The 21227-nt window shown below is 32.5% G+C and overlaps 2 protein-coding genes across 3 annotated transcripts in view; one reads left to right on the top strand and one right to left on the bottom strand.

Annotated features, from left to right (window-relative positions):
* On the top strand, window positions 7625–15195 carry LOC109336476 (beta-fructofuranosidase, insoluble isoenzyme 1-like). Its single transcript, XM_019573090.1, has 7 exons — window positions 7625–7842; window positions 12186–12194; window positions 12379–13238; window positions 13766–13924; window positions 14234–14472; window positions 14570–14660; window positions 14981–15195. The coding sequence occupies exons 1-7, from the start codon at window positions 7665–7667 to the stop codon at window positions 15158–15160; spliced, it is 1716 nt and encodes a 571-aa protein (XP_019428635.1). The 5' UTR covers window positions 7625–7664; the 3' UTR covers window positions 15161–15195.
* The window catches only part of LOC109336477 (protein ORANGE-LIKE, chloroplastic), a 10403-nt gene continuing 4942 nt past the window's right edge, over window positions 15767–21227 (bottom strand). For both annotated transcript variants that reach the window (XM_019573091.1, XM_019573092.1), the window contains exons 4-8: window positions 20601–20687; window positions 17629–17705; window positions 17374–17501; window positions 16809–16945; window positions 15767–16232 (exon numbers count right to left, since the gene is read on the bottom strand). In XM_019573091.1, the coding sequence (XP_019428636.1) occupies window positions 16152–16232; window positions 16809–16945; window positions 17374–17501; window positions 17629–17705; window positions 20601–20687 (510 nt within the window). In that variant the 3' untranslated portion in view covers window positions 15767–16151. The remainder of the gene's footprint in view (window positions 16233–16808; window positions 16946–17373; window positions 17502–17628; window positions 17706–20600; window positions 20688–21227) is intronic.

Here is a 21227-nt window from a genome sequence, read left to right as displayed (position 1 = left end):
AAATCATGTGGTTTCATGGTGGAACATAAAATGTGGAACTCCTTAAGATGCTTATGAGGACATTCACCTGCAAGTCCATGAAACTTAGGCAAAAAATAGATCAGTCCAGTTTTGAGCACATATGGCACATCATCATTCGGATATTAGATACACAAGCTTTCGTATGTGAAATTAGGTGCAGCCAACTCCCTTAATGTCCTCTCATATGGGATTATAGGTGGTTCAGCCAAATTCCAGAATGCTCAGAATTAGAGTATGCAACAAAATACATAGAAACATCATAATGCACAGAAACAACATAATCAATATCACTATTAGCTAGATTAACACTATGATGAAAAGACTTACTATCTAAATTTAAATTTCTAACTTGTCTAACCAACCTATGAAATGTTCTATCAATTTTAGGATTTATTGGATGCAAAGAGTCATGATTTACCCTAGTCATATACTAAATGCGACAGTAACAACCATGTAGAGCAGTAAGGGAAATACATGTTAAATTTCAGTGATCAACCAAAACTTTGCATCAATAAAATCCTAATACAGTATGAAACATCTACAAAAAGTTTTAGGACAAAACTCAAAGCCTAACTAATTTAACTAAATACAATAAATAAATAAAAAAATTGGAAAATAAAACTTGTAAAATAAGAAAGAAATAGTAAAAAGACTCTTTTTGGATTTCAAGATAGGTTCTACAGACGTGGTGTATATAGAATGAATCTTTGGATTTTTATACCCTAATTGATTAATGGTTCAAAAGTTATGTCCAAAATAGAAAATCAACAACAAAACTAGTCACTACTTCTTTGTATCTCACAACCAACAGAAAGGTGACTGACTATGATGCATTTAGTATTCAATATATGATGATAGAAGTATGGAAACAAAGTTTCATGCAAAAATTTCAACCACAACTATATTAACTAAAATACACCAGAATCAACCAACATACAAATGGCTAAATAAGACAGCACAAAGTGAATAGACATACAACTTTTGAAATCCAGACAGAATGCTTATTCTAAGACACACTAAACTATACTAAGAACTTTTGACAAGAACCGATAATCCTCGGCAGCGGCGCCAAATTTGATCGAGGCCGTACTCGATGCAATTAATATAATAATTAAAAACTGTAGTAGTAGGAATTGACTCCTAGGTCATTTCTCAAGGATTATCTTTCAACAAAAGATTCAAACACCTTATATTCACACATACAAAGGAGTGTTTTTGTTGTTGGATGGTATGAACATAAATTAGATTCAGAAAGTAGTAAAATGTAATAAAACGGTTAAATCCCTTTGGTTCGTTTGTTCACAATTCAATCATCGGTTTTAAAAGATAAATTTCGGATTCCAATCATTATGTTCCTAATGTTCACAGTTTCACAACTTAAGCATTTAACTAAGTGAAATCAAAATAGCCATGGAACAATAACAAATTCACACAAACTAAGTGTTCATGCACTAGAGAGTAAATCAACTAAGCAAAGATAAACTCCCAAATCAGTTTCTAATAATGGGATTAAGCAAACTATATTCAGAAATAGGATAGAGAAATCAATAGTAAAGAAACCGAAAATACATTAATACAAATCCTCAACATTTGTGATACATTATCAAAAGAATTTAGTCTACAAGTTTAGCCTTCCATACAAATCGAAGCAAAACCGAAAATGAGGGAAGAACAAGGAAACCCTAGCAGAGCCAAAGAGGGAAAACGAAATTCTAAAATGATTGAATGTAAAGTGTGTGTGTTTAGAGTGGGGAATCCAAATTTAACCCCTCCAAAACACATAAAACGAAAATGGGCTTAAAACATGAGCCCAAAACTAAAACTGAATTTACAAATAAAAACTCCTAAAATAAAAATAAAATCTTCACTTCAACACATATCCTCCACTTCCATATTGCCCAAAAAGTCATTGGTGCCAAATATGATCTGAAAATGATAATAGATTTAATCAGACCAAATAATCCCAAATTAACTCATTTTAGGAAAATTAGTCCAATAAAGTCAAAAATACTAAACCATGTGAAACAAAGTCAATTAGGCACCAAGAATCATCAATTTTACTAGATTAATGTTATGAATAATGTGTAATATATTGCTCATCACGGATGTTTCATATAGACCTCTTAAATTAAATCACCATGTAAGAAGGTTGTATTAACATCCAGATGATGTAGACGCCATCCTTTTATGGAAGCAAAGGCTAATATTGTTAAGTATAAGTGATAGAATACACCTAGAAGGGAGGGTTGAATAGGTGTGGCGGAGCTCAAGTTCCGCTTTTTGGGTTTTTGCACACTTGCTAAAAAATGCTCAGTTAATCGATTAAGCACTACCTATATGATATATGCTCATACAATACATGATTTTCAAATATAATACATTTAATGCACAAAATCAATGTATTCAAATGCATGAACCTAATTATCATATATTTCTAGATGATGTCTCACTTTAGTTACTTTATTAAGTCTTGTGAGACTCACACCTAGGTTTACCTAACCTAGACTCAATATCTATGGCAAAAATCTTATACTTCTAAAAAGATAATAAAGAATTATAACCTAAGTCTAATAAGTCACCACTTGAGTCCTCGACATGTTGTATGTTGAATGATCTTCAAGCTTGTCTTTATGTGGGTCTTCATGTTTGTCTTCATCAAAACATAGATCAATCTCCAATGGTGCACTTCACTTTCAAATATGACTCTAATAGTAGTTATTTTGTTTACATGGGTAAAGGTGTCCAAATAATCAATCCATGTAGTTTGATTATAACCTTTGGCCACAAGTCTTGCCTTGTGTCTTTCTACACTCCCAGCTGCATGGTGTTTTACCTTGAAAACTCATTTGCAGCCTATGGTTCTTTTGTCTTTAGGTAGGTTTGTAAGAGTCCAAGCATTATACTCTTCAAGGGCTTTTAATTCAGCATTGATGCCATCAATCCAATGTTGGTACTGAATAGACACGTTATAGATTTCAGGCTCTATATTGGTACTAACAACAAGAATGTAATTCTTCTGTTTGTAGGATGGCTTTTCATAAGACAAAACTTGAGATAAAGGGTATCTAATATTTTTCTTATCCTTACATATGTTATTTGCTCCTAAGGAACAATTGTAGTCCTTAAGGTAAGTATGAGCATTTCTTTCCCTAGTGGATCTTCTTACACTTCCATGAGTATTGTTGTTGTAATCAAAGGACTCATCATGTTCATTTATATCAGAATATTTATTATTCAACTCAAATGAGTCAGCTTGATTATTTTCAACAATGTTAGGGGTTCTGCTATTGAGATTAGGATCATTGCCATGGTCAAGAATGTAATCTAAATTATGATCCTTGAGATTGAAATAAGAAGTAGGAAGGGATATGTTTGAACTATCATTTGTGATCCCCTTATCATTAGAAAAAGGTTTCCTTATTCATACAGTCAAACATTAGGTATCCCTTTACACCATGTTTGTATCCAAGAAACACACATTTCCTAGCCCTAGGGTCAAGTTTCTTTCTATCATTAGTTAGAGTAGAAGCAAAGCATAGGCATCCAAAAACTTTAAGATTCAACAAATTAGGTCCATGATTGTAAATGATTTGATAAGGACATTTATTACCAAGATATGTAGAGGCTTGCCTATTGATTAAGTAGACTGCATGGGCAGCTCCATAATTCCAGAAGCATTTAGTAAGGGTAGATTGGTGCATTAAGGCTCTAGTAACCCCTAAGATATGTTGATGTTTCCTTCAACAATTCCATTTTGTTGAGGAGTTTCAACACAAATAGTTTGATGAATAATTCCTTTAGAGTTATAAAAATCAATCATCTTAAATTCAGGCACATTATATGATCTAATCTGCTTAATTTTAGTGTCAAGTTGTGTTTCTGCCATACTCACAAAGGACTTAACAAGCATAGATGCTTCTGATTTTCCCTTCATGAGAAACAACCAAGTATGTCTTGACTTGTCATCAACAACAGTGAGAAAGTATCTATGTCCTAATATGGAGGGAATTGATAAGGGACCCCAAATGTAAATGTGAATTAGGTCTTAGGCATGATTAGTCTTGGTTATGTTGTCTTGAAAAGACAGTTTTCTTTGTTTGGCAAAATGACAGATATCTCAAGGCTTAATAGAGTCTCTAATTTGAATGAAAGGAAACATTTTATTCAAAACAACAAGCTTAGAATTAGAGGGATGACCTAATCTTTTATGTCATATATCCCTTCATTGGAATCATTAGTTCTAGATTCTCAACATTGTTGATACAACTACTAAAATAGAAAGATAGATTTTCAGAATTAATGATATATAGACCTTTTTTAGCCTCAGCTGCAGCAATCATCCTCAATATGTACTCCTCCTGCATCACACATTTGGAGTTGGTGAAGGTTAACTTGTAGTTTAAGGCAGAGGTTAGTCTAGAAACAGAAATGAGATTGAAGGTAAAATTAGGTATGTATAGAACATTGCTTAGGCATAGATCCTTTGAAAAACTAATAGTGCCAACAATGTTACTTATTACTTCATTCCCATTAGGTAACCTAATCTGAATAGGGTTAATCTTCCTATAAGTTTGGAATTCAGATAGACAAAAACAAACATGGTCAGTTAACCCAATATCAAGGACTCATTCCCTTGATTTCATAGGACAACTTGTGGATTTAGATTTACCTTACTTAAGGATTCTATACCAGTTATATGGTTGGTCAGGTGATTGATTTGGTGATTGTCCTCGTGGTGATTAGTTGGCTCCTTGATCATTGATAATATGGCCTTCTATTGATCTGTAGTGAAACATCCAAAGCTATCTTTATTCATTGGATCTTCATCTTCATTGTTGCTAGTAACATTGTTCATATTATTGTTTCTGGAAACCCACGTTTCTTGTAGCACACATCTATGGTGTGCCTAACTTTGTTTCAAAATGAGCATATTTTGGAATTGAAGGTTCCTCTTCCCCTTCCACTGTTAGTATTATTAGTGTTGTATCCTCTTCCAACGCTAGAACCAGTTAATCCATTAAAACCTCTTCCTCTGAATCTTGTCTTATTTGATGAATCTGTAGATGTGCTAGCAAGAATTTTGGCTTCATTTGAAACTTCAGTAATTCCCATTATTTGCCTTTCTTGCTGAATGAGAAGAGAAAATGCCTTATTCAAAGAAGGTAGTGGATCCATCAGCATAATCTGTGATCTCATATCTGAGTATTGTTTATTGAGTCCTTTAAGGAATATGATGACATGATCATTCTCTCTATAGACTCTAATAATCTTGATGATTTTTGTATTGCATTGATTTGGGCTAGGACATCCAGGTATTGGTCCGAACTCATCTAATTCATCCCACATCCCCTTTAATTGAGTGAAATACACACTTATGGATTGATTTCCTTGCTTTTCTGCATACATTACTTCTTGAAGGCCACATATTCTAAATACATATCCCTGATAGTACCTTTCCTTTAAGTCCTGCCACACCTCTAATGAAGTTTCCATCCAAATAACACTCTACAAGATTGACTGATGTATTGAGTGGTTAATCCATGAGAGGACTAAGGTGTTGCATTTGTCCCGTGCACGAAACGATGGATCACTCTTCTCTGGTTTTGGTAGAGATCCATCTATAAATTGAATCTTGTTCTTGCTTTTCAAATCCATCATCATGCTTTTGGACCAAGAATGATAATTGATTCATGTAAGGGGTGGAGAAACAAGAGCAGCTCCAAGATTTTCATTCAGGTTCATGTAGTATGGGCTAGAAGGGTCATTGACAGGATTAACAATGGTAACATTATTATCCATTATGATGTGTTATGAAGAAAGTATGGTTAAAGAGGGGAAGTATGAGAGAAACAGGAAATATTAAAGAAGTAAGAGAAAGGCGCAACAGAGCATCAATAGATGCTCTGATACCATCTTAGAAATGGTACTTCCATGGATTGAAGATCTTGATGTTGAAAGAGAGAAAAGAGAAAGGAGAATGATGAATCTAAATAAGAATGTATAAGAACATTGCTTGAGACTTATGTAATTGACAATTGGACAAAGCTTGGAAATGTGGATCAACATGCCAAGTTGGTTGACCGAGAAATCCAACTAGTCTAGGCAGTGAAATGAAATCCTTTGACTGAAGTAGGTGTGTGAACTTGTTACACTATGTTGTGAGTCTGATTCCTTGAACTTCCAACAGATACATGAGGCGTAACACAATGCAATCTATCTGAGGCTTGATGAATTGGTTGAACCGATCCAATAGGAGTATATTGAACCATAGCCAACATTGTTGACTTAAAATGTTTGGATGATATTTCTGCATCTTTATCTGTAACATCTTCATCTGTAACAACTTCATTCATCAACTTGTCATGATTAGAAACACAACTAGGAAGAGAATTTATTAAGTTTAACATTAGCACCTTTGTGATATTTGGATAGCTAGGGTTTAAAAATGTCAAGTTATTCAATAATTTTCTAAGAATATTGTAATATGTTGATGGATTGAGTAGGATCTGCTCAACATAAATAGATTGTTGATTATCATAAAAAGTAAAATAAGAAAGAAAATTTAGATTAATAAAGTTAATTTAGTTAGTCTTCTAATATGTTATGTCCCTCAAGACAATAACAAAGTTATTACTTAGTGGCTTGAAGTTCATAATTCAAATTTCAAAAAATGGTATTATCGCTTGCAAAAATAAAACTAACTACGCATACATTCTTCAAATTCATCCAAGTGGGAGCTAATGCCTTTCAATTTTTTGTCATTAATATATAACAAACAAAGAATTGGATTTGCATAATCATCATATTTTTTTGTAACAACTTATAAATATAAGAATATATTTTCAAACATTACTAGATAAATTCAACTCAATTCAAATTGAATCTTCCAACTTTTTGTCTCCTAAATATCCAATTTCTTAATTACCTACAGATGTACCCTAACCACATGCTTTCTAGGGTTGATTCTGACATTTTATAAGCAGCGTGTGGACAAAAAAAGAGAGATTTTATTTATTTTCAAAAATTATATAAAATTTATATGTTAAAAGTTTAACTGAAAATGAGTTCAAAGCAAAGAATCCAATAAAAAATAAGTATAAATTATTTATAATAAATTCTTACACTAATATTTGAACAAAAAAAGGGGTCTCAAACAAATCATGAGGTGTATAATACATTTTTTTTATTGGTAAGATATTATTGTTATTTATTTTAGACTTAATTTACTTTTTTTTGTCATTTTTTAATGAAAACCCGGAATGATCTAACACTTTTATATCGGACATGAACTCTTATTTTAATTATATGTCAACTATGCTAATATAATATAATGATCACTTTAATCAATAAAATATTAAACAAATTCAAATGTGTAGAATGAAACAAAAGCAATGATAAATCTCGTGAACATAAGATTTTTTATATAAGAATAAAAATTATGGAAGTAAAAATTAGTTGTATAGTTAAAAAAAATTGAGATCTCAATTAACTATGGTCTATATCCAATGCACTTGTTACACATGCTAAGGCCGACTCCACTCCCTCACCTTCCTATTTTGTTTCTATAAATAGTGGCAATTGATACCTCTCTTCCTTCACAATCTCCCATTCTCTCTTCACATATTGTTTCTAAGTTTCTTATAATGGGTCCTCCAATTTTTCTTACTATTTTTATAGCAATTTGCTCCATTTGTATATGTAACAATTGTGTTGAAGCTTTTCATGCCATACACCCGAATCTTCAATCCGTTTCAGTTCATTCCGTGGACACATTACACAGAACTGGATACCATTTTCAACCACCTAGGAACTGGATTAATGGTACGTTATTCTTAATTCCTAAGTTTACTTATGTCTTATATATGTAATAGGTTTTCCTAATAACCCTTTTACCATTTTGAGGGAAGTTATTTTCAATGTGATATTTCTTTAGTTTGATATCAACTGCCATGCAAGTAGTTTCTCTTTAAATAATAACTACGAAATTGTGATGGGAGTTCATCAACACTAGTCCTGGCTAGGTTTATAAAAAGGTTTAATCCGAAAAAAAGAGTTGCATTTTTTCATAAGAAGAGTGACTTGAAATTAATCAAAATTGGAAGTGGTTATAATAACTACTAAATATACTACAAAAGAAAAAGAACACTTATGCACCTAATAATTTATGAAAACTTTGTTGGTACATGAAATAGTATAATCAACCTACAAATCTTCTTAAAACTATAAGAAAGTTATTCAGTTTTTCTGTGGTATAAGAGAATTTCTAAGTTGATATTTTTTATATATAAAATAGAATGAAACCCATTCTCGACTTGAAATAGTAATGGATAGGATTGATTAATCACATTTGAGAAAAGGGGGAACCCAAATTTGAAGGCAAAAATGGTAATAGTATCGATAACTTCTCCTTCCTTTTTTTCCTGTTCGATTATTTAATTTGTTTTTAAGGGCTCTTCCATTATTTATTCACTTATTTAATGAAAAATAACAATAAAAAGTTTCTTCCATGTTATGATCCCGATCAGCAACTAACCTCATTTTGTTAATTAATAGAATCTAGTCCACCAAAAAAAATCGAATGGAGATTATATTTTTGTTTTTATGTAAGAGCCCTTTGAGTAATGCTCTGAATAAGTTTGGCACACGTGGAGTGTGGGAAGCTTGAAAATGGCCACACAACACAATAAGGTTATACTAGGCGTAAAGGGGTGTGCTTAGTGATATATATATATAGAATATGGTAAATGGTTCTAGCATTTAAATTTATTTTTACAAGTCCTTGTTATGCCTACTTAATTGATTTAAAATAACATATATACATTGAAAATTTATTCTTATTTTCCATTAAAAAATAGTGTAAAAATGTTATAAAAGTATAGTATAATAAAATTGTTGAAAAGGAGGTATGTATAAAAGCATGATCATATATCCATTGCATGGCCTACAACTTGAAGCTGAAATACCCATGCAAACTTAAATCTACTACTTGGTATCAAGGGGAGTACATCTATTGTGTCATAGTTTGTGCTACTTTGTATGTCATAAACTTCTGATTGATCAGAAAAATATTGAAGTTAAAATTTAATTATTAAATATTTTTCTGACCAATCATAAGTTAATAACACATGAAATAACCCTTATTGTAGGGCAACATATACCTATCTAGTTGGGGTAAACCATTGTGTTGTGCTGTGAAGATATGAGAATCTGTGACGATATGTTAGTATTAAAATATTCCAGAAAACTCAACCTAAAAATTATTTTATTATATGAGAGAGTTTTATGATTTAAATATCAGGTTAAAATTATTTTTTCACAATTGTTTTAATGTTTGTTTTCCTCCCATTAGAGGATTGATGGCTGCAGTTGTTGTATTCACCTATCAATATTATGTAATATATTTTGATTTTTCCATAGCTCAATATTTCAATAAAAATGTTAATTGTTAAAACTTACCACATCTAAAAAAAATAGTCCATTAAGTGAGAGATCTCAAAGTACTAGTTGATAACATGATCCATTCGGTTTTTCATGAAATTCCCCCTTTTCATTTTTCGATCGCTCTTTAGTGGTATATGCCACACTTTGTAAGAGAATCGAAGATAGTGACACTTACAAGATATTGGAATATTTACACTTAGTTGAGTACTTGAATATATATGCCACAAAGGGGAAAAATAATAAGGGTAGACGAGGATAACTTTTAATTATAAAAAATATCATTGTAAAAAGAAGAAAAAGGCAACTATGGTTATCCTTGTTATTTGTTAACTTTAGATATTGCACTCACGTAGTGCACATACTTTTTTCTTGTACATTTTTATGCAAAAAAATGAAATGACTCAGTAATTATGAACCCCATTACACTAAACTGAGTTATCTATCCAACATGGAAGAGAATGTAATATCTCAGATCTTGTCTCATATTTTTACGCATTAATGATAATGAAACAAAAATATCAATAATAACGAATGTTTAAAAAATTTAATTTACTTAACATGTTTTTATTGGCGCGAGACAAAAACAATATCTAAAATAAGTGATGCTTATTCTTGAACATGCAATGCTTATAAATGAAAGTGGACATGGCCTATCCCAAACACCCATCCTTTTCAAGTTGTGGGAACCTTATTGTCTTTAGTCCCTTGGCCTCCACGTTGCTAATGTTTTTGGGGGTCACATGAAGATGCACGCCAAATTTCTATTAATATGGAAAATAAAAGCATATGCTTTATATATGAATTGGCCCAAATGTGTGATAACTTCTTCACGAGTCATTTTTAATCATACCTTAGCATTTCCACATACAATTATGAACTTCTTTAGAGGTTTCATTTCTTACCATTCGTAAAAACATCATTCAAGTAGAATGAAGCAACACACATGCTGATTTAAGCCATTTCAGAGCACGTGTGGCGCTTTATCTTAGAGAGAAACGTAAATTCAAATAGTTAGGTTTACCATATAAATAATATATTCATAGTATTTCTCTTTAGGTTTTAATAAGTAGAGTAGACGGTTTGACAAAGAATTTTTTTTTATCCTTCATTTTTATTTTTGGCGTGAAATGTTTAAATATTTTTCTTTGAAATATTAGTATTATTTGTTTTTATCATCAATGAAATTTATTAATATAAAAGGTGTAAATTATGAGAACAATTGATACTCTTATTCACAATTACAAAATTTAACAAGAGAATGTCACTTAGACGGGTGCGACACCCATTCAAAAAATGAGAGAAGTTGAAATTCATATAATAAACACCTAGGATATTTCAAGAATGTAAAAAAGACAAGATCAATTATCTCTCCAAGATAGTATTGTGAGTTTTCAAAAATGATCTTACTTCTTACTTACCAAATAGTCCATGTTAGTATTACTGAAATTGAGGGTTAACAAATCTGGTTTAGCCTTCCATTCACCCTCGACATGATTTGGGTTTGATACTCAATTTTCCCATATTGGTAGAGGATATGTAGATTTCATTCAATATTGTTATTTTTTATCATTTCACTTGATAAATTTTCTGTGTATTTGTTGAAGAGTGTGATATATGAGAAAAAAATACACCGATAATATATGAGTTTTATAATTATTATTGGATCATCTACTATTTGTATTTTATTATCATTGATTGTTTAAAGAAAGTAATACAAATAAATGGTAGATGATATACTTTATTTGTTGAAGAGTGTGCAATATATAGTCAACCCAAACCATGATCATTCTAAAATGAGGACATAGTATAAGATTGACAAAAATTCTTATTTATGGGTGCATCTATAATGTGAATACTTATCATTTTAAGGATGCCAGAATAATATATTTGAACTATATAATTATATAAAAATGGTTAAAATTAAAATTTAGTTAACCTTCCACAATAACTTCAAAAATTGTGAATTTATTTATCTTATATGAAACATTCAGTACTATACGAAAGTCTAGTTTCATTATTTTTATTTATCACCATAACTAAATATTCAAATTTCGGTATATAAATAAATAGATAAATGTAAGTGACCTTTCTATCTATTATGCACTCAGCTTCTTCTTATTTAGATTCTTTAAGAAGAAAACCACGTACATATATAGTTTTATTTATGTTAACAAAATATGATTAATTGAATAATTAATAATTGACGAATCCTAGACTAATTTACAAAACAATTATAAGTCTCAGATGTTGAAGTGTTTCTCTCATCACCACTATTACGCTTGTCCCAACTATCATATCATACTTTTATTCACTAACTTTTTTGAAAAAAATAAACTTTCATGCACATGCTCTTAATTATTTATTTACTTACAGTATTTGAACATTATGACATAATTCCATAGATAACTTTCTCTTACATCATTTATATAAGAAGTTTTTTTCTTCCTTTTCTCATTTACTTTCTATATTTATCCTACAACTTTACTTCCAGGTTTTATAGAATATAAGTTTTAGATATTTTTTTATATTATTCAGATAGATGTTATCTTTGTTTTCCAAAATTTATTCTACAAAACTATTTTCCCATCTTTCAAAAACATTCACACTGACCTTTTTTTCCTTCATATTCTAACTGTCCTTGCTCTTCTAATTGTTTCATCATGTCCATCGGATGTAATGTACAAATGCATTGATCAATCAATCACATTCACATTCACATGCAGACCCAAATGGTATGAGTTGATCCTTTCCACCCTTCACTTAAATGTTTTTCCTTTTCCATTTACTTTTCTTCTTTTCAATGACCAATCATTAATGTCTTTGTATATTGTGGCTAAAATGTTAAACTTACACCACCTTTTTAGAATAATTGAACATAGATGTAACTAATTCTCTTCAATGATGCCAACAATGCAGCACCTATGTACTACAATGGAGTGTACCATTTATTTTACCAATACAACCCGAAAGGTGCAGTGTGGGGTAACATTGTGTGGGGTCACTCAATATCCAAGGACCTTATTAATTGGAAAGTACTTGAACCAGCTCTTTACCCATCAAAACACTTTGACAAATACGGGTGTTGGTCCGGGTCGGCCACTATCCTCCCTGGCAAAGGACCCATAATCCTTTACACTGGAGTTGTTGATAAGAAAGGCAATGAGGTTCAATGTTATGCCATACCTAAGAATGCATCTGACCCATTTCTTAGAAAATGGGTAAAGCCTGATGCCTTCAACCCGATTGTGTTCGATGATGACATCAATGGTAGCGCCTTTCGGGACCCGACCACTGCATGGTGGAGCAAGGATGGGCATTGGAGGATGTTAGTTGGTGGCAAAGTGAAAAATAGAGGAATGGCTTATTTGTATAGGAGCAAAAATTTTGTGAATTGGGTTCGGGCCAAACACCCGATCCATTCAGCGCCACATACGGGTATGTGGGAGTGCCCGGATTTTTACCCGGTTTCTTCGAGAGGAAAAAATGGGTTAGATCTATCTGTGGTTGGGAATAATGTTAAACATGTTATGAAGAATAGTCTTGATGTGACTAGATATGACTACTATACAATTGGAACATATTTGTGGAATAAGGATAAATATATCCCGGATAACACTTCAGAGGATGGTTGGGGTGGTCTTAGATATGATTATGGCAACTTTTATGCTTCCAAATCATTCTATGACCCAAGCAGGAATAGAAGGATTTTGTGGGCCTGGGCAAATGAGTCAGATACTAAAGAGGATGATGTAAAGAAAGGATGGGCTGGAATTCAGGTATATTTTACATGAAATTTAATTTATATTGCTAACTTGGTATAATAATTTAGGTATCTTGTGTCATATCATATTCTACGCTAATAAAAATATATCATATCAATTAAAAAATTTAAGTATTTATTATCACCAATGTGAGATAACACATAAATTTGTTCTCATAAAATAACCAATGTAAAGGTATGTTAAAGCGCAAAAGATACTATCATGAACAAAAATCACCTATGCTTTATTCTTATATATCGATTTCAACTATCATGAAGCACTAATCAATGTGTGATAAACAAGTATCTTAAACTTTAGATGTGATCAAACTCCAAGCTTAAACATTGATTAATCCTAGTACCTTACTGTGATCATCTCAAAAGCCTTTGTAAATCTCAATCTGGTATAGCCAAATGGAACAAATAATAGAAAACCAAATCAATTGAGAGAAATTTTCAAATTCCTTTCTTTTTAGCAAACCTTAGTATTGATACATGTCCTGCTTTTTGCAGTTTTATTTATACGCATATTAAAATTTTCAGGCAATTCCAAGAACCCTTTGGCTTGATTCTCATGGAAGACAATTGGTACAATGGCCTGTTGAAGAATTAAATAGTCTTAGAGGGAAAGAAGTTAAGATGAGAAACCAAAAGCTTAAGAAGGGAGATTATGTTGAAGTAAAAAGAATCACTGCTGCTCAGGTCATCTTATTAATTAATTGGAACCATAAATTTATTTATTTTCTGTCTTTTAAATTAAGGTCATGATCGCGATCAAAGTTGCGGTTATTGTTAATGAGTTTGTTGCTTGAAATTAAAAAAATACTTTTGAATTCGATGCGATCTAATACAGCCTTTCTTTTTAGCAAACCTTAGTATCATTGTGATTTTATATCACACCTTGATTGCGGTGTAATATGATTGTGGTTGTTACCGCAACTACAATATTGTGGACGTCTAAGTAAATGAACAAAATGTCCTTTTTAGCTAATGAAAAAATGTGTACTACAGGCTGATGTAGAAGTTACATTCTCATTCTCAAGCTTGGATAAGGCTGAGACATTTGATCCTAAGTGGGTAAAAGCAGAGGATCTCTGCGTTCAAAAGGGTTTAAAGCTTGAAGGTGGGGTTGGGCCATTTGGGTTCCTGACATTGGCTTCAGAAAAACTAGAAGAGTTCACTCCTGTGTTCTTCACAATTTTCAAAGCTTCAAACAAGCATGTAGTTCTTATGTGCTCTGATGCAAGAAGGTATATATGTTTCTGTAATTCAAATATTGGTGAGGACTTCCAATTTCCTTTGTTTAATAATAATGCATTTCTTCTAACTTTTTGCATTTCTCAACAGTTCCTCTTTGAACAGTGAATTGTACAAGCCATCATTTGGTGGCTTTGTAGATATGAATTTGGCCAACAAGAAGATTTCTCTTAGGAGTTTGGTATGTAGATTTTCACCTACTTCTGTTATACATTACATTATTAAGGTTTTAAATTATGGACATTGTTGCAGTTATATTGAATTTGTAGTAGTTGTTAACATTTTTATATTTAAAGCCGACCACATTTAATAAGATAGAAGCTGAATTTTATTGTAAATATTTGTCAGAAAATATAACCTACAACCATAATTGCGATCATAAAGACAATCAAAACGACATTGTTACAGCTTCAATTACAATTGGTGACAATTTTAAACCTTTGATTACATTTAAAGTGCTACCATATAGTATTTATTCATTTTTTTTTTTGTTTATTTTAGATTGATCACTCCGTGGTGGAAAGTTTTGGAGGCGGAGGGAAGACAAATATCTTGTCTAGGGTTTATCCAACACTAGCAGTGAAGAATGATGCTCACTTTTTTGTGTTCAACAACGGTACAGAGCATATCACCGTGGAGAACCTGAAAGCATGGAGCATGAAATCTGCTATTCGAGATTAAACACCTATATATAAATCTATATAAATTAATGAATAAATATTATAAGGGTAGAAATATTACTAATCGTTAGTCTTCTATCCAAGGGTGTTTTGTCACCTTCACGTGAAGTTGCATTAGTGTTGGAACTTTAATCTAAGAGTAATTTTAATATTTTCTATATATATGCATGAAATGTGTCTTTATCAAGCATATTTGTTGTTAAATTAATGTTGTTTGACTTCAACTTAACCATTTCTTCCTTTTCTATTGTGTAACATCTTCAATTCATCTTACTATATTTGAGTTTCCAACAATCAACCCTTCAAATGTGAGTCACTCCCCCTTAAATTGATGGTCTTTTATTGCCATGCTCTTTGTGAAATAAGATAAATATAGGCTTAATTGTTCATATTAGTTCTATAAAAAACTACTCATTTTAGAGATAAACTCACATTAAAACAATAACATAACATGTAGACATTGCAAACAGATCAATTATCACAATCACTTGTTAATCGAAGCATGGCAAAATAACAGTATAATCCCATTTGAGTGAGATCATGATTTTGTCAAGATCCTAATGGACTGCCTTAATTACAGTTCTAACATTATCCAGTGACCATTTCCAACACAAAAAAGTTGAACCATAAACTTCTTTTGCACTCAAAAATAAAACACTTGACCTTGTCCATGGCACTATGTTTGTGTGACTCTATTTATCTTTTCTTTTCCTGCTATTAAGATATGTCAAATAGAATATTTGGCAATCACTCTAACTATTCAACCGAAATGGATCTAGGACGTTATACTATAATTCATGTATACAGTTTTTTCATCATTGATTCATGTCATAGATATCCGACAAGGTTTTACATTGGTTGTCGACTATCTAATACAACGTTCACATTTTACCCAGGTTTAGGATCGGCTGTAAAATGAGATTTTGGAGATGAGAGCTCCTATTTCTGAAAATACATATGGAGCAACAACATTACAAGTCCTCAAATCATGTTCACATGTCAAATGGATCAATTCGGAGGTCATGTTCACTTGCCATCAGCATCCCTGTGCAAAGGCATGTTGGACACATAACCTGGAAGACAAGCAAGATTATTAGTTAAAGACAACTAATTATAACTCAATCAGTTGCATAAATTACACTTGCACACACAACATTATTATGAATCCAAATGCATAATAATACTCTCCACTATCCAAATGCATAATACTGGTTAGCATTTATAGGTTACACCAAAAATTGGGGACTACAAATCAGATATTGATTAAATAGTGAAGTTGTGACAGGTGTGTACTATATAAGTGAATCATATAGCTTTTATAGAACAAGAGGGTGCAATTAACTACTAGCCAACATACTTACTGATATAATTAGCTTCTGACCAATCTATAAACAATGATAAGAAATAGGGAAAATACTTAAAAGAAACTCTTAATTAAGTTGTTAATTAAGTTAATTAGCTTCTGACCATCCTATACGGTCTTTCTAGCTTATTTCAAAAAACCTATTGGATAAGCTCTTAATTAAGTTGTTTACCCAAATGCGCCTAGTGCAAAACACATAAAAGAAACTCACCATTTAAAGTTATCCTGAGTACTATAAAGGCTATACACTGAGCAAATGACTTAGATATGTTTACAGATTCTCTACCTTTCCCACACCAGAGCAATTTGGACACCTTTTAGTTGTAGGAACTTGCAGCTGTTTGACAGAAGCATTAGATACGGAAATGGGATCAACATTCAAGCACACGCCACTCGCAGAACACCGAGCACAGGCCAAGTATCCTATCCACAGTTGTAAAAAGAATTTAATATAACTCTTTAAATCTGGTGGCAGATCCTGAATCCATGACTAAATAGTGAAAGATATGTCCAAATGTTGAACAGCAAACTTACTGCATATAAATTCTAATGCATTAATAATTAAGTGCAATAAGAATGATTTCTTAACCACTAAAACTTTAACTCTACTGAACAGTATAATTACTTGAACAATGGCAAGAAAAGATACAATGTGTCTAAAATGTGCATGACTGAGATGTATTAAGAGAATGAAGATCTTTAGGGTATGTTGGCAAGTTGAGTTTTGGAGGGGAATGAATGGAAAGGCTTCAGAGCTATATCAAAAGTGTAGGTCATGGTTCTCTTTTTCTCCCTTCTCCTCCAAAACCCAACTCGCAAACGGACTCTTAGAGAGTAGGAACAGAATTTACCAGTTCCACGACAATACTTGCACATATTCTTCTCTTGTTTCTCAACATTACTAGCCTCAATTAACATCAGTACGGAAATCACGCCCACTGCTCCACCTGAAAAGGATGCCACAATTGGGTCGACCTGACTGCATTGATGAAGTAAACAAAGTATAATCAGGTAATGGTCAAGCGAATCACCTATTCTCCAACAGAACAGTTTCCACCAAGGGAAGTCATGAATTAATGAAGTGCAGAAATCAAACAACACTATACCTTAGTTGCATAGGCAAATGCATATTTCTTATGAAATCTTCATACGAGGTACCACCTATTCCTAACTTTAGCTCCAGCTGCCATTAACATAAGGAATCAATATTTAAAATCAATATATTTAAAATAAATATAAATTATGGTTGAGATCTACAAATATACAGCTTTTGCAGCCAAATCCATAATGCTAGAAAGCTATAAAGCAACATAAACTCATAAAATACTATCAGAGTGACTTAAACTACTTTTATCAGATTACTTTAAGTGAGTGTTTGGAGAAACTACTTTTCGTAGGAAATTTAATTTGTTTGAATACTTGAAGAACATCGCAAATTCATTAGAATTTTAATCAGGAATTCTTTCACGAAAAGCATGGGGTTTCAAATTCCACCTCAATAGCAGGAATTTCTCAAATCCCTGACTCCGTCTCTATTATCAACTGTGCTCTGGTTAATCAAATTCATCAAGCACTTCACACTTTGTAAAATGTATGAATCAGGTAATTCAATGTTTTTTATGCCTTCACTCTTAAGATTGCTTCTTTTATGGACCCTTCATCAAAAGTTGCAATTTGGGAAATGTAGGTATTCTTATACTGCATGATAAAATGCACCCTCATCTTATGAAGATCCTATGTTGTATACACTAACTAAGCATAAAGGGAAGCTGAGAGTCACTTATATTTGACTACTTGCTCTTAGTTACAGTATAATATCTCCATGGTATCATTCTCCTCTATAGAATTTCTTTGGGACAGATTAATACTTCGGTATCCCATTAGTGCTCTGCCCATGGGCTTTTTTTGTGGTGTTGCTATGGTAGATTTGCCAAGGGATTGACATGTTTTGTAGCATTGCTCTACTCTGTAGCATAGTTGTTCGCCTTTCTTTTTGTTCTTTGTGAGGTGTCTTATCCTCTTCCCTTGTACTAATATATACTCTTCTAATCAGTGTTGTCGAATTGTGCCCATGGCGGAAAGTGGTGATGGTTCCAGGCCGAACGCCATTTGCTATTTTAGAAAACGAGTTAAATGGTGACGCCTGCCCATTTGGTGCTTTAGTACCACCATGGCGGAGGTGACTCGTGGCGGACATGGCGCTGCAATTGGCCTTTTTGGGTTTTTACGGGTTATTGCGCAGAATTTTGGATATTAAAGCCCAGTTTTGGGTTCTACCCAAAAAATAGGGAACCCTAACTCAAACCCATCATGGCCTGTCTCATTCATGTTTGTCTGCTTCCACTCTATCTCTCGTGTTCGTATGCTTCATCTTCGTGTCCTGCTGCTTCCTTTCCGTGTTCGACTTTGTCTGCTTCCACTCTATCTCTCATATGTGTCAGTTTCATTCAAGGCAGTTGTGATACAGTTGTTATGGAATTTGAGGGGTTCTTTTAAGAAAACGAAGAAATTCAGTAACAAGAAGCAGAGATTCTTCTAAGAAAAGAATTCGAACTATCTTATTATTATGCAAGAATAGAGAACAGAGAAAAGAAAGGTTACAAATTTGGATTGAAATTAATACCTGTTTAACTATCCTCAGCCACAAGCTACCTACAGAATGACAACTGCAATTGCCTCTATATGTTACAACAGATAACTATTCCTTACTAACTAGCTTTCTGTTACAGCAGATAGTTATTCCATATTAGTTGGCTAACTACTTATTAGCTACTCAATCTTCTAGAATGATCCTCATCAAGTTGCTTCACTCTCTGCAACTTCTTCAGCAGTTGGTCTGCGTTCATATTTGTTCTCTGCTTTTGGCTTCGTTCAGCAACTGTTTCAGCAACTTCTTCAACTCCTTCATTCTCTTAACATTTGTCTTTAACTTTTGGTTTATAGTTCTTGACCTTATAGTTTTGCTCTTATTAATTTTTTGTATACTTTTAATTTTCTATGACTTTCTTATGAAGTTATGAGACTCTGATGAGTTTTATTGAACTTTATATTATGTTATTTGTTGCCTTAATGTGATGTTGTTGTCTTACACTATTATTAATTATTTTCTATATATATATATTATAATTTTAATTATTTTTTGTCAACCACCATGATGACATCCTCTATTTACCTGAAACACTGTGAGGGCATAATTTTAGCAACCACCATGGGCCGGCATCAACAACATTGTTTGTAATGACATTTCTTTATCAAAATAAAAACAGAAAAAAAATATCTAAACATAGCCCAAAAACTAATCTTTCCCTCGAAAAATTCAATTTGTCACAACAAAAGAATGTCCCACAATGTTTGATCACTTGATGACATTTTTATTTTACAGGAGCCAACCATTCACCTAAAATGTCTAAAAAGGGGCAGCTCATTACAAGAGGCTCCCACATCTCACCTATTAGAAATCTGGGGAGGGTAGATGTAAATAGCCTTACCCTCGTAAGCGAAGAGGTTGTACCCAGGATTTGAACCCGTGCTCTCTTCGTCACTAAGCATCAACCTTACCGTTGAGGTGAGGCTCGCCTGAAATGACTATACTTACATATTATTTCATTTGAATTATTCAATGGTAAGGGCTTCCTCTATCCTGGTCTACATTAATATTCTTCATCCACCTTATTTACCAATCTAAAAATTCCCCTTCCATTTAAGGTGAAAAGAAAATAGTTATGGATCAGAGAAATTGTTCTCTTACAAAAAGTATAAATCAACATATTCAAATGAACTAGAGCATATAATAGACAGTAATATTAAAACCACGACCAAATTATATAATAGGATACACAATCCATAAAAGTATAAGTAAGTATGCAAAAGTAAGAATAAAACTCAAATCAACAATGCAAACAACACCATTTTAGATTTGAACACAGTGACCCTTTATAAAGGGTAATTCAGGATAGATCCTGATAACATATAGGGAGAATAAAAGGATTCACTGATAAAGAATCAAGTGGTTACCAGTAAAGTTTGATTCTCTGCTATACATTACAATAGAATAAAACATGAAATGTAATAAAATTACCGTTGGCGCAATAAGCCCACCAAATAACATTATTGCAGATATGAATGACATGCTTGTTAGGTAGAGCATCTTCAAAGTCTTGGGCGTCTACTTCAATGGGAAGAGCACACGGTAAGATAAGATAAAAGATACCAAATGCTCTATCTTTACTTCAGTATCATAAAGCATTTGATAGAGAAACAAGAGAGGATTATTAAGGATGACAAAAAAAAAGTTTAAAACAAGTGGTTATGCAAAATCTCTTATAAGTGTGAAAATCTTCCTTTCCCTAAGTGTGTTTTTAGACTATCATCTCACTTAGGTTCTTCAGTACTTCTAATTGGAATGATGATAAGGCCAATACTAAGTCACTTATTCAAAACGTGTATAAAAGGGGAAAGATGAGAGTTTGGATAGAATAACCAACTTTCCCTTTCTACCCTTGGGTAGTTAGAATCAGTTAGATAACTAACTGCTATAAATAGCAGAGTTAGTTAGGGAGAGGGTAGTTTTTTGAGTTTAGAACTTAACTGATTCAGGAATCAGTGAGGTACACAAGGATCCAGGGATCCTTGAGTGAGCAATCTTGTAATCCTACTTCTATTCTAGTCTAAATTCAATAAAGATACTTAGAACCCTATCAGAATC

Source organism: Lupinus angustifolius, chromosome LG20, assembly GCF_001865875.1.
Source record: "Lupinus angustifolius cultivar Tanjil chromosome LG20, LupAngTanjil_v1.0, whole genome shotgun sequence".
NCBI classification, from domain to species: Eukaryota; Viridiplantae; Streptophyta; class Magnoliopsida; order Fabales; family Fabaceae; genus Lupinus; species Lupinus angustifolius.
Note: the sequence above shows the minus strand (reverse complement) of the source record. Positions and strands in the feature narration are given on the sequence as shown.